At 42.3% G+C, this 14750-nt stretch overlaps 1 protein-coding gene across 1 annotated transcript in view; it reads right to left on the reverse strand.

Moving 5' to 3' along the window:
* LOC106584888 (protein FAM189A2-like) overlaps nucleotides 1-14750 on the reverse strand; it is a 94598-nt gene that overhangs the window by 37559 nt on the left and 42289 nt on the right. Inside the window, exons 4-6 of the mRNA XM_014170500.3 lie at nucleotides 4453-4572; nucleotides 2376-2483; nucleotides 1062-1334 (exon numbers count right to left, since the gene is read on the reverse strand). Of these exons, the coding sequence (XP_014025975.2) occupies nucleotides 1062-1334; nucleotides 2376-2483; nucleotides 4453-4572 (501 nt within the window). The remainder of the gene's footprint in view (nucleotides 1-1061; nucleotides 1335-2375; nucleotides 2484-4452; nucleotides 4573-14750) is intronic.

Genomic DNA, 14750 nt, shown 5'->3' on the forward strand with positions numbered 1-14750 from the left:
GATTTTTGGTTCCAACCGCTGTTAGTTTGTGAGACGCAGAGTAGGTGAACAGATGATCTCTGCATGTGTGGTTCCCACCCTGAAGCATGGAGAAAGAGGTGATGGTGTGGGGGTGCTTTGCTGGTGACACTGTCAGTGATTTATTTAGAATTCAAGGCACACTTAACCAGCATGGCTGCCACAGCATTCTGCAGCAAATACGCCATCCCATCTGGTTTGTGCTTAGTGGGGCAAGCATTTGTTTTTCAACAGGACAATGACCGAACACACCTCCAGGCTGTGTAAGGGCTATTTGACCAAGGAGAGTGATGGAGTGCTGCATCAGATGACCTGGCCTGGTTACTACATGATTCCATATGTGTTATTTCATAGTTTGTATGTCTTCAATATTATTCTACAATGTAGAAAATAGTAAAAATAAAGAAAAACCCTTGAATGAGCAGGTGTGTACAAACTATTGACTGATAATGTATGTCAATTCAATCTGTATTTTAGTTTCAATAAATTTGCTAAAACTTTTCACTTTGTCATAAAAAAATCTATTTAACTCATTTTGAATTCAGGCTGTAACAAAATGTGGAATAATTCCAAACTAATATTTTAAATAGTATGTGTATTCTTTGCATTAATATGTTGCATATCCTTTTGATAAAATATTTGTCAAATGAACCAAACTTTCATGCTCCATGGTTTAAATTGGTTTGAATTCAATTCTAATTCCTTCAATTAAAATTCTGGTTCTTGTGGGGTGTGGCCAATTCAATTTAAGTGCATTGTTTGAATTGAATTCAGAAATTCCAAATTGACTCCAACCCTGCAACTATCAATACAAAGCATTTACAACTCTCAAAGGTATCACATTGCTGCATTACTTGATTTGAAGTTACTGAGTAACTTGTTGGAATACAACTTGGAGCATGCTGACTGGATGGGGGCCAGCCATTCCAATTGTTTTTCACTAAACTATGCTAATGTTAAGCTGTAACTAAATGACTATCTAAATCCATAGTCTACTTTCAAGGTATCCATAAAATGATATAAATGTAATCTGCTGTATGTACCTGTGTTACAGTGGCCAGGGCGGAGCCTCCAGTAACAGCTTCGTAGGGAGGGGGTGGGTCTAAAGGACAGAACACCTCTACTCCTTTAATCCTGGTACCATAGATATGAGGTAGTGGTATCACACTGTCCCCAAACATCCTGCGAGCCAGCCGTGGTGTGTAGGAGTAGAATGTTGAAAAGTAGGAGGGGGGAGGGGCAGGGGGGACAAAGTCATCCGGGTCAGGGATAATAGTTGGCTCCTCCACCTCCTCTGCAATTGGCCTGGGATCATCCTATTAAGGGGGGGGGGGGGGGGGAGAGATAAGCCCCTTATTGAGATGCACCTGTAGTGTTGACAAATGAAAAAAACATTGGTCTATGTGGAGCAGAGTATGTGAGCGGAGCGGAGCTGGAGCGGAGCGAGGAGCAGTATGCCCAATTTGACAGGAGCACAGAGCGAGATTCCCAAAGGCTGGAGCATCAGACTTCGCTCCAGTAGCACTCCAGTAGCGCTCACTTCACGAGCTCAGGGCATGCCTGGCCCAGCATGTATTTGTAGTCTACTTCTGTGCTGCTATACCCTCTTGCTTTAGCTACTGTCATGGAGTTCGATAAATATTTTCACAAAGAATTTTATAAAACACACAGGTGCAAAATCAAGGTGATTTACAAAGATGAGGACCAATAGCAAGAGAGGGAGTGCAGTGATGTAGTGTCCACAACTAAAGAATCATTGTGGAATCTCAAAATACACATATGCCAAAAGCATGATGGTGTACTTACTATGTGAACATGCTAAAAGAAAGGAACGAGGTGGGTAGATAACTAAGTGTGACATTGTAGCAAAGTATTTATAAACAAAAAATCTGATCATCCGACAATATGCTGTTAAATATGACACGTAGCCTATTTGAAATTATGAGCGCTTCTTACCTTTTCATGTTTAAATAAAATACTTTTCATTCAAATCACTTGGTTTGGTTTCAATACTTCCAAACCAAATGCTAGGTCCAGGTAGTCACAAAAATAGATGGAAAGGGATACCCGCCAAATGGGTGTCGGTTAAATTGTGATTTTAATGAATGGAGTGAATTCAGAGCTGCAGTTTTTTTTGCTGTGAGTGCGGTGCGGTTGGAAAGGCTGTGGAGAACTGGAGCGGTGCACAAGTACAGCATGAGCGGAATTTCCAACCACTCAACTCTGCTCACACACTCTGATATGGAGATTCTTCTGCTATGTGATTGGACGTGGTGCAGATTCTAACCTACATGAATGCAGCTGGGGGTTCTCAGGCCCTGTGAATGGTTGTGATAGGGTACATGGGGTAGTCTTACCATACATGGTCTTCTGGTGGTGAAGACCTGTAGGTATCGGAGGGCAGCAGCCACCAGACACACTGCAGTGGTCAGAGCATTCAGAGCACATAGCGCAAACAGAACCTTCTGGAAACACGGACAGACGAGAAACAGTTTGGGTTAAACCACCCCACAAACACCAATAACCATCTTAACTTGCTATATGGTTAAATGTTACCATAACAACCATAGAGTTGTATACAGGGCTCTAGTGCCCAAAAGCCCGTTTTAGCATGAGCGGTGCTTTTGAGCACTTTCGCCATTTTTAACCTTTTCACACATGAGTTCCAAATATCTCTAATGGTCGCCCCAACATGAGTTATTTTATGCACGTGATGTCAGAATGCACTCACTGTTCCAAAATGTGAATGTTACACAACAGGACAGTTAACATGTGCTGCCTGCTAATTATCTATGTTTCAACTTGTCAATTTCAAATTATTTTCTAACAACTTTTAGTTTCTAACAACAGCTTTAATTGACGTGTGTTTCACCTCCTCATTAATTCACATAGAAGTAGCCCATTTCAGCGTTGCGGACATTTTATGTTTGAGGCTTTACTGAGCCGGACAAACTTTTCTCTTCGAGGAGAGCCCTCACACTTCACCAATGTTTCCGCAGATCAAGTATGCAGACATTTGTGCAGTCTTACACAAATTGGCACATTTTAAGACTGGCTGGCGCTGGCATTGCCTTCCTTGTTTTTTTCCTTACAAATAATACATTTGGACATATGTGCGTTCCTATCAAAGCAAGCGCCTTATTTTCTGTATGTCGTTTCTACCTTAGCATACAGTATGTGTGTGTGTGTGTGTATATATATATATGGAGCATAATGTATTTACAGTTTTATTCACGTTTTCAAGTACTGGTGACAAATAATGCATTCCGATTATTGCATAGATTATAATGGATGTGTGTAAAATACTTTTTTGAAGGTTGTACTGATTATAATGAGCTAATGCTAGGCTATTTGCCAGCTATGTGTGATGTTATGTTTGTTGACATTATACAATGCATTCTGGGTGTCACAGAAACATCTGTCAGACCAAATATTTTCTAATGATGTGAAGGGTAAACTTCCGGAAGTGAATGAAGGGAATTGAATGATCATAGACGACACACCCCTTTCAACATGCATACTGCAAACAGACCAAACTCATCTTGTCTCCTCTTATTATCTTTGGCTGACGCGTAAAAACTAACATGGCGGCGGGCACAAACTACCCCTCGTCGGATTACTTTCAATTTCTAGAAGTGTTTTACTCAATTATTTCGATCAATGGTGAGCTCACCCATGATGTGATGAAATATAAATAGTAATTGCTATTAGCTAATTCATATTGTGGATTCTGTCAGCCGAGAGTTATCTAAATATGACCGCTTGTGTAAGGTTTATCTTTCCTCAGTTAGTGCTAGGACTAACGTAGCCTACATTTTCCAGTTTCGTTACTTCTGTGAATGTCTGAACATTGCATCCAAAAATAAACTTGTCACGTTCAGGACATAATTTTGTAAGGACTGTGTTTGTGCAAAATGTTTCTGTGAAAAAACTGTGTGGCTAGCTTAAATGCTGACTGTTGCATAAATCGAAACTGGACTTTCTAAATAAGTGTTCTAATCACACCGGTTTGAGCGTAAGCTGCAGTGACCACTGTAGAATGATCACACCCATTTGTTGGTACATGTGAAAAGGTTAAGTAGCCACCTGGGTAGGAATTCCTAAGGATCACATAATTCCATCAAGATCATCAGGAGGGATCAGACAATGAATTATACTTGTGAGCAAACATTCCATAACTGCAGGTGGCAGTTAATCGCCAAACTTGGCTTCAAACCTTTTTTAGCAACACACTCCAGGTGGTAGTATGCACCCTCTATCAGTTTGTTTACCAACTCATAGAAGTAGGAGAATAATAAAAAATGGAGATGGGCTCAGTGGCACTGCCCAGATGCCATAATGGGACAGATACAATGTTGCGATCTCTATACAACTCTATGCAATGAATATAAATTCTCTCACACACATGGTATGCACAAACTAACACATACACACCTTGACCAGGACCCTCATGGTACTACAGGAGTGTCCAGGGTAGAGTTTGAGTAGTTTTTCCTCAGGACACTTGGCAGTGGGGGTCTGAGGACAGCAGTTACACACATCTCCCAACTCACTCTGAAACACAAAAAACACAAGAGATGCATGGCCTTCAGACTCACTCTGAAGAAACACAAAACAGACCAGGTCTAAGAAATGTCAAAAACAAACAGACTGTGTTTGACATGTTGGCATGCCAATCTCAACCTATTCTAAGACTGTTAACACTTTCAACCAGAGGAAAGTAAGGAGGGAGGAAGGGAGGGAGAGAGAAATAGGGCAAAGAGGGAAACTGAAGAGAGAGACATCAACAGAGTGAGAGCAAGACATATTTTACCTTCAGGTATGTACATTTTCATCTCCCTCCCTCCCTCCCTCCAGGTCAATAAAAGGGTCCTTGCTATCCGGTATCCTTGGGACGTCCCTACCCCATTGAAGTTGACATTTAAAATGATTACGGTAAGGGTTAAGGTTAGGGTTATGGTTAAAGTTAGGGTAAGCGTAGGGGTTAGGGTTTAGTGAAAGTAACAACAGATTTGAGGCGCAGGTGGTCTGGACGGGAGACTCCATTACTCACAATTACTCACACTTTAACCAACACCCATCTTTCAATTATTTCAAGGTTATAGCCTACAAAGAAATACATTGTGAAACATTTGCGAGTGCGACACTAGGCTGGTAGGGACATAAAGCGCTCAGCAACAGTAAACAACATTGAGTTGTATTAAATCATTATTGCCAATAAATTAAGCATATAGGCTATATACTTAGAACACACACACACACACACACACACACACACACACACACACACACACACACACACAAAGTCTAAAGTTTACATACACTTAGGTTGGAGACATTAAAACGTGTTTATCAACCACTCCACAAATTTCTTGTTAACAAACTATAGTTTTGTCAAGTCGGTTAAAATAAATTGCGCATATAGGCTATATACTTAGAACACACACACACACACACACACACACACACACACACACACACACACACACACACACACACACACACACACACACACACACACACACACACACACACACACACACACACACACACACACACACACACACGAAGTCTAAAGTTTACATACACTTAGGCTGGAGACATTAAAACGTGTTTATCAACCACTCCACAAATTTCTTGTTAACAAACTATAGTTTTGTCAAGTCGATTAGGACATCTACTTTGTGCATGAGTCATTTTTCCAACAATTGTTTACAGACAGATTACTTCTCTTATAATTCACTGTATCACAATTCTAGTGGGTCAGAAGTTTACATACACTAAGTTGACTGAGCCTTTTAAACAGCTTGGAGAAAACCAGAAAAAGATGTCTTCGCTTTAGAAGTTTCTGATAGGCTAATTGACATCATTTGAGTCAATTGGAGATGTACCTGTGGATGTATTTCAAGACCTACTTTCAGTGCCTCTTTGCTTGACATCATGTGAAATTCAAAAGAAATCAGCCAAGACCTCAGAAAAAAATTGTAGACCTCCCCAAGTCTGGTTCATCCTTGGGAGCAATTTCCGAATGCCTGAAGGTACCACGTTCATCTGTACAAACAATAGTACGCAAGCATAAACACGCAGCCGTCATACCGCTCAGGAAGGCGAGGTGTTCTGTCTCCTAGAGATAAACGTACTTTGGTGCGAAAAATGCAAATCAATCCCAGAACAACAGCAAAGGACCTTGTGAAGATGCTGGATGAAACAGGTACAAAAGTATATATATCCACAGTAAAACAGGACCTATATCGACGTAACCTGAAAGGCTGCTCAGCACGGAAGAAGCCACTGCTCCAAAACCGACATAACAAAAGCCAGACTACGGTTTGCAACTGCACATGGGGACAAAGATCATACTTTTTGGAGAAATCTTCTATGGTCTGATGAAACAAAAATAGAACTGTTTGGCCATAATGACCATCATTATGTTTGGAGGAAAAAGGGGGATGTTTGCAAACCGAAGAACACCATCCCAACCATGAAGAACAGGGGTGGTAGCGTCATGTTGTGGGGAAGCTTTGCTGTAGGAGAGACTGGTGCACTTCACAATATAGACGGCATCATGAGGAAGCAAAATTATGTGGATATATTGAAGCAACTTCTCAAGACATCAGTCAGGAAGTTAAAACTTGGTCGCAAATGGGTCTTCCAAATGGACAATGACCCCAAGCATACTTCCAAAGTTGTAGCAAAATGGCTTAAGGACAACAATGTCAAGGTATTGGAGTGGCCATCACAAAGCCCTGACTTCAATCCTATAGAAAATTTGTGGGCAGAACTGAAAAAGCGTGTGCGAGGAAGGAGGCCTACAAACCTGACTCAGATACACCAGCTCTGTCAGGAGGAATGGGCCAAAATTCCCCCAACTTATTGTGGGAAGCTTGAGGAAGGCTACCCGAAACGTTTAACACAAGTTAAACAATTTAAAGGCAATGCTACCAAATACTAATTGAGTGTATGTAAGCTTCTGACCCACTGGGAATGTGATGAAAGAAGTAAAAGCTGAAATAAATCATTCTCTCCACTATTATTAAGACATTTCACATTCTTAAAATAAAGTGGTGATCCTAAGACAGAGAATTTTTACTAGGATTAAATATCAGGAATTGTATACACCACAGTTCAAAAGTTTGGGGTCACTTAGAAATGTCCTTGTTTTTTAATGAAAAGTAAAAAAATGTCCATTAAAATAACATCAAATTGATCAGAAATACAGTGTATGTCACGGGCTGGCTCGAGGAACAACAGGAGAGGTAGAGTCAGGCGCAGGAGACAGAGAGAGTTTGTGACCACACTTCTTTATTTGAAGTACTGTACGCGGTCGATACGGTATAGGGGCGCAGCCCTGAAAGATTCTGCGGTGGTGTACACAAAATAAAGAAACCACTGGCAGAAGGGAAAACTCAATACACGTTCTGACGAACACACAAAACCCGGACAAGCAACACAATCACGTACAACCACATACATCCTACGCTAACCTAAATAACCCCCCCTTACTAATTACTAACCCAAAACAGGTGCGTGCCTACCTAGACCTAACCAAACGAAAGTGAAACAAAAAGGGATCGATGGCAGCTAGTAGGCCGGCGACGACGACCGCCGAGCTCCGCCCGGCCGAGGAGGGGCGCCACCATCCGTCACTGTCGTGACAGTGTAGACATTGTTAATGTTGGAAATGACTATTGTAGCTGGAAACGGCAGATTTTTTATGGAATATCTACATAGACATACAGCGGCCCATTATCAGCAACCATCACTACTGTGTCACAATGGCACATTGTGTTAGCTAATCCAAGTTTATCATTTTAAAAGGCGAATTGATCAATAGAAAACCCTTTTGCAATTATGTTACAACATCTGAAAACTGTTGTTCTGATTAAAGAAGCAATCAAACTGGCCTTCTTTAGACGAGTTGAGTATCTGGAGCATCTGCATTTGTGGGTTCGATTACAGGCTCAAAATGGCCAGAAACAAAGAACTCGTCAGTCTATTCTTGTTCTGAGAAATGATGGCTATTCCATGCAAGAAATTGCCAAGAAACTGAAGATCTCGTACAACGCTGTGTACAACTGCTTTCACAGAACAGCGCAAACTGGCTCTAACCAGAATAGAAAGTGGGAGGCCCTGGCGCACAACTGAGCAGGAGGACAAGTACTTTAGAGTGTCTAGTTTGAGAAACAAGATGCCTCACAAGTCCTCAACTGGCAGCTTCATTATATAGTACCCGCAAAACACCAGTCTCAATGTCAACAGTGAAGAGGCGACTCCGGGATGCTGGCCTTCTAGGCAGAGTTGCAAAGAAAAAGCCAGTTTAGACAGGCCAATACAAATAAAAGATTAAGATTGGCAAAAGAACACAGACACTGGAAAGAGGAACTCTGCCTAGAAGGCCAGCACCCCGGAGTCGCCTCTTCACTGTTCACAATGAGACTGGTGTTTTGCGGGATTTCTTTCAAAAACAAATCATTTTCTCAGTGACCCGAAACTTTTGAACGGTAGTGTGTATATATACTGCTCAAAAAATAAAGGTAACACTTAAACAACACATTCTAGATCTGAATGAAATAAATAATCTTATTAAATACTTTTTTCTTTACATAGTTGAATGTGCTGACAACAAAATCACACAAAAATAATCAATGGAAATCCAATTTATCAACCCATGGAGGTCTGGATTTGGAGTCACACTCAAAATTAAAGTGAAAAACCACACTACAGGTTGATCCAACTTTGATGTAATGTCCTTAAAACAAGTCAAAATGAGGCTCAGTAGTGTGTGTGGCCTCCAGTTGCCTGTATGACCTCCCTACAACGCCTGGGCATGCTCCTGATGAGGTGGCGGATGGTCTCCTGAGGGATCTCCTCCCAGACCTGGACAAAAGCATCCGCCAACTCCTGGACAGTCTGTGGTGCAACGTGGCGTTGGTGGATGGAGCGAGACATGATGTCCCAGATGTGCTCAATTGGATTCAGGTCTTGGGAATATATATATATATATATATATATATATATATATATATATATATATATATATATATATATATATATATATATGCACTGGGGTAGAGAAGGGCGTGAGTGTATTTTACACATATTACAAATATATGAAGATATATTTTATTTATAGATTTGATTAATACACTGCTCAAAAAAATAAAGGGAACACTTAAAAAACACAATGTAACTCCAAGTCTTCTGATTTCACTTCTGTGAAATCAAACTGTCCACTTAGGAAGCAACACTGATTGACAATAAATTTCACATGCTGTTGTGCAAATGGAATAGACAACAGGTGGAAATTATAGGCAATTAGCAACACCCCCCCAATAAAGGAGTGGTTCTGCAGGTGGTGACCACAGACCACCTCTCAGTTCCTATGCTTCCTGGCTGATGTTTTGGTCACTTTTGAATGCTGGCGGTGCTTTCATTCTAGTGGTAGCATGAGTCTACAACCCACACAAGTGGCTCAGGTAGTGCAGCTCATCCAGGATGGCACATCAATGCGAGCTGTGGCAAGAAGGTTTGCTGTGTCTGTCAGCGTAGTGTCCAGAGCATGGAGGCGCTACCAGGAGACAGGCCAGTACATCAAGAGACGTGGAGGAGGCCGTAGGAGGGAAACAACCCAGTAGCAGGACCGCTACCTCCGCCTTTGTGCAAGGAGGAGCAGGAGGAGCACTGCCAGAACCCTGCAAAATGACCTCCAGCAGGCCACAAATGTGCATGTGTCTGCTCAAACGTTCAGAAACAGACTCCATGAGGGTGATATGAGGGCCCGACGTCCACAGGTGGGGGTTGTGGTTACAGCCCAACACCGTGCAGGACGTTTGGCATTTGCCAGAGAACACCAAGATTGGCAAATTCGCCACTGGCGCCCTGTGCTCTTCACAGATGAAAGCAGGTTCACACTGAGCACATGTGACAGATGTGACAGAGTCTGGAGACGCCGTGGAGAACGTTCTGCTGCCTGCAACATGACCGGTTTGGCGGTGGGTCAGTCATGGTGTGGGGTGGCATTTCTTTGGGGGGGCCGCACAGCCCTCCATGTGCTCGTCAGAGGTAGCCTGACTGCCATTAGGAACCGAGATGAGATTCTCAGACCCCTTGTGAGACCATATGCTGGTGCGGTTGGCCCTGGGTTCCTCCTAATGCAAGACAATGCTAGACCTCATGTGGCTGGAGTGTGTCAGCAGTTCCTGCAAGAGGAAGGCATTGATGCTATGGACTGGCCCGCCCGTTCCCCAGACCTGAATCCAATTGAGCACATCTGGAACATCATGTCTCGCTCCATCCACCAACGCCACGTTGCACCACAGACTGTCCAGGAGTTGGCGGATGCTTTAGTCCAGGTCTGGGAGGAGATCCCTCAGGAGACCATCCGCCACCTCATCAGGAGCATGCCCAGGCGTTGTAGGGAGGTCATACAGACACGTGGAGGCCACACACACTACTGAGCCTCATTTTGAGTTGTTTTAAGGACATTACATCAAAGTTGGATCAGCTTGTAGTGTGGTTTTTCACTTTAATTTTAACTCCAAATCCAGACCTCCATGGGTTGATAAATTGGATTTCCATTGATTATTTTTGTGTGATTTTGTTGTCAGCACATTCAACTATGTAAAGAAAAAAGTATTTAATAAGATTATTTCATTCATTCAGATCTAGGATGTGTTATTTTAGTGTTCCCTTTATGTTTTGAGCAGTGTATATATATATATGAACTATCAGGGGAGATATATATCTGTAACGACTCTCGTAGCGAGGGGACCAAAGCGCAACATGTTGAGTGCTCATAATGACTTTTTATTTTAAACACAGAACACTAAAGAAAATCACAAAAGCGAAAAAGATCAGCTCACTGTTCTGTCGGGTACATTGACTAAACAGAATACAACTGCCCACAACACAGGTGGGGAAAAAACCTACTTAAGTATGATCTCCAATTAGAGACAACGAGGACCAGCTGCCTCTAATTGGAGATCATCCCAAAAAACAACAACATAGAAATAGAAAACTAGAACTAAACATAGATATAGAAAACATAGAAAAACACAAAACACCCCCTGTCACGCCCTGACCTACTCTACCATAGAAAATAACATCTTACTATGGTCCGGACGTGACCATATATATATATGTGTGTGTGTATATATATATATATATACACACACACACACAGTGCATTCGGGAAGTATTCAGACCCCCTGACTTTTTCCACATTTTGTTACGTTACAGCCTTATTCTAAAATGTATTAAATTGTTTTTTTCACCCCATCAATCTACACACAATACCCCATAATGACAAAGTATAAACAGTTTTTTATATTCTTTGTCAAATGTATATTTAAAAGAAAGCTGAAACATCACATTTACATAAGTATTTAGACATTTTACTCAGTACTTGTTGAAGCACCTTTGGCAGCGATTACAGCATTGAGTCTCCTTGGGTATGACGCTACAAACTTGGCAAACATGTATTTGGGGAGTTCTCCCATTCTTATCTGTAGATCCTCTCAAGCTCTGTTAGGTTGGATGGGGAGCATTGCTGCCTAGTTATTTTCAGGTCTCTCCAGAGATGTACGATCGGGTTCAAGTCCGGGCTCTGGCTGGGCCACTCATGGACATTCAGAGACTTGTCCCAAAGCCACACCTGCGTTGTCTTGGCTGTGTGCTTTGGGTTGTTGTCCCGTTGGAAGGTAAACCTTCGCCCCAGTCTGAGGTCCTGAGCGCTCTCGAGAAGGTTTTCATCAAGGATCTCTCTGTACTTTGCTCCATTCATCTTTGTCTCAACCCTGACTTGTCTCCCAGTTCCTGCTGCTGAAAAACATCCCCACAGCATGATGTTGCCACCACCATGCTTCACCGTAGGGATGGTGCCAGGTTTCCTCCAGCTGTGACACTTGGCACTCAGGCCAAAGAGTTCAATCTTGGTTTCACCAGACCAGAGAATCTTGTTTATCACAGTCCGCGAGTCTTTAGGAGCCTTTTTGGCAAGATCCATGCGGGCTGTCATGTACCTTTTACTGAGGAGTGGCTTCCATCTGGTCACTCTACCATAAAGGTCTGATTGGTAGAGTACTGCAGAGATGGTTGTCCTTCTAGAAGGTTCTCCCATCTCCACAGAGGAACAATGGAACTCTGTCAGAGTGACCATGAGGTTCTTGGTCACCTCCCTGACCAAGGCACCTCTCCCCTGATAGTTCAGTTTGGCCGGGCAGCCAGCTCTAGGAAGAGTCTTGGTGATTCCAAACTTCTTCCATTTAAGAATGATGGAGGCCACTGTGTTCTTGGGAACTTTCAATGCTGTAGACATTTTTGGTACCCTTCCCCAGATCTGTGTCTTGACACAATCCTGTCTCAATTCCTTCAACCTCATGGCTTGGTTTTTGCTCTGACATGCACTGTCAACTGAGGGACCTTGCATAGACAGTTGTGTGCCTTCCAAATCATGTCCAATCATTTGAATTTACCACAGGTTGACTCCAATCAAGTTGTAGAAACATCTCAAGGATGATCAATGAATTTTTTGTTGTTGTTTATAAATACTTTGCTACAATGACACACTTAGTTAGCTACCCACCTCATTCCTTTCTTTTAGCATGTGCACATAGTAATTAGGCTACACTGCCATAAACCCACCATGCCCTGCCCTCTCATTTCAGCCTCACATTACAGGGGCACCGGGGTGTGTGTGATATGTTCCCCAATAAGAAACCAAAAACCGTCGCACAACAGAAAAAGGGAACTAACAAATGAGCCACTGACAACCAAAACGGAACAGGTGGGGTTTTAACATGTGTTCTGAAAGGCATCCATGGGGGGCCTACTGAGTGCTGGCCAAGGAACTCCAGTTGGGTCTTAAAAGATCCCCACCATGGACACCCACTGTATTTGCCTGATACCAGACAAAAAAACGAAATAAAACAACACACCAACTTTGGATAGGGAGTGAAAATAAGAGTGGAGCCAAACCCAAACAGTCGAGGTAAAGGCTCTATTTAACAACTTAAAGCAGAAAAGCTAAACAGAGATGTAGCTCTTTCAACATCTATTTTTCCAACAGAAGCCCTGGGCCAGCAGCTCTTAAATAGCAGTTGTGCCAGCACAGATTAAATAGGGAGCAGCAGTTGGAGGGACGAGATGTTGGAAACTGAGGTTTTGTTTAAAACTGCTAGTGAGTCGGGTGAAGTTAATAGCACAGAGAGTAAGAATGACTGGGTTACAGTGGCGAAGAAGAAGGGAAACAAGAGAAGGAAACCACTAGACTTTTTCGTTGGAGTGAGGGCTTTGGACCAACGTTACCTGGGAAAACCGTTTAACGTCTTGAGGAAAATCTGGAATGTGTTGGAGGAAAGTGTTGAGTCGGTGACAGTCACAAGAAGTTGTCTTATTTAGATTTTTTGTGTGTCTGCGGAGCAGAAGAAGTGTGTTTTAAGCCTCAAAAAGATATCGATGTGGAATGTTTCCTGTATGGTTTTTCGAAGCAGGGCGCCTATCAAGGGGGTTATTTCTAGGGGTTGCAGAAAGCAGATGATATAACTGAAGACATAGATGGAGTGGTTGGTGCACGTCGCCTGATCCGTATGGTGGGATTCATGAGATACCCTGTAAGAGCTTTTGTGCACAAGCCTCTTCAGTGTCATAAATGCAGAAGATTTGGTCATGTGTCAAGTATGTGGAGACGGGCAGAGTATCGTATGCCAGATGAAGTGAAATGCTTCAATTTTGGTGGGGAACATTCACCCGAATTCCTGGAGTGTCCTGTTAGGGTGAAGGAGACCGAGGTGGCAAGAGTAAGGGGTGTCCAGCGTGTCTCCTATCTGGAGGCAGTGAGAAGAGTGGAAGGTACAAGTGGCGAGGAAGAAACAATGATAGTAGAGCCACCACGACCAGTAAAGGTTTTTATCAACCGAGGGATCATGAAATGTTGTATGTTAAAAAGGCAGACTTTGTATTATTTATTGCAACGCTCATAAACTGTACAGTACAAGCGGAGACGAGGTCTGAGAAAACTGGAATCATTGTGAATGCAGCTGAAAGTATTTTAGTGTTTTCACAACTGAGGCCTTGCAAGAAATCTTGTCGGTGAATGTTCCGCCCTCACAGGCCCCTGATCCTGTGTAGGGATGTATTTTGGAATAGACTGTGACTGAAGAAGTGGAAGGGTTTTGTTTGTTGAAGTGTCTATTTTTTGTATTTTGTATTTTGTTGTTTTTCCCCGTTCAATACCCCACCCAGCTGGTGGCGGTAATGCACCATTAACATTGGATGCCAACCGCCGTTAAACCCTTAGAAGAAGAACAGGTGAAAGACCTTATGAGTAACGAGGACAACAGGTGCAACACATTCTGACCAACAAGGATGATTCCAATCAGTACACCACACCCAAAGAGAACCAACCTCGAAATCAAAAATGAAATCTAAAGAACCCAAAGCCTGTAACACCTTCCCTCTTAAAACAACGAGTATAGTCCATGTACTTGTTGGACACATTTTCTCACAACCAACAGAAACCAACTCCCATTTCACAACATGATCAATGTAAATGCGTCGCTACTTAAATGGTGTTGCTTCGCCAATATAAACATGCTGCTTATTGCCTGTCTATCGTACAAGACAATACAGCCACTCCTTTTTAATTTTTATTATATAATATTTTTGGGAATAATAATAATAAATGATCATTTCGAAAATTAATTGGCAGCCAAATATTTTTTTTTACAATCTCA

This window comes from Salmo salar, chromosome 24, assembly GCF_965601325.2.
Source record: "Salmo salar chromosome 24, fSalSal1, whole genome shotgun sequence".
In the NCBI taxonomy this organism is placed as follows: Eukaryota; Metazoa; Chordata; class Actinopteri; order Salmoniformes; family Salmonidae; genus Salmo; species Salmo salar.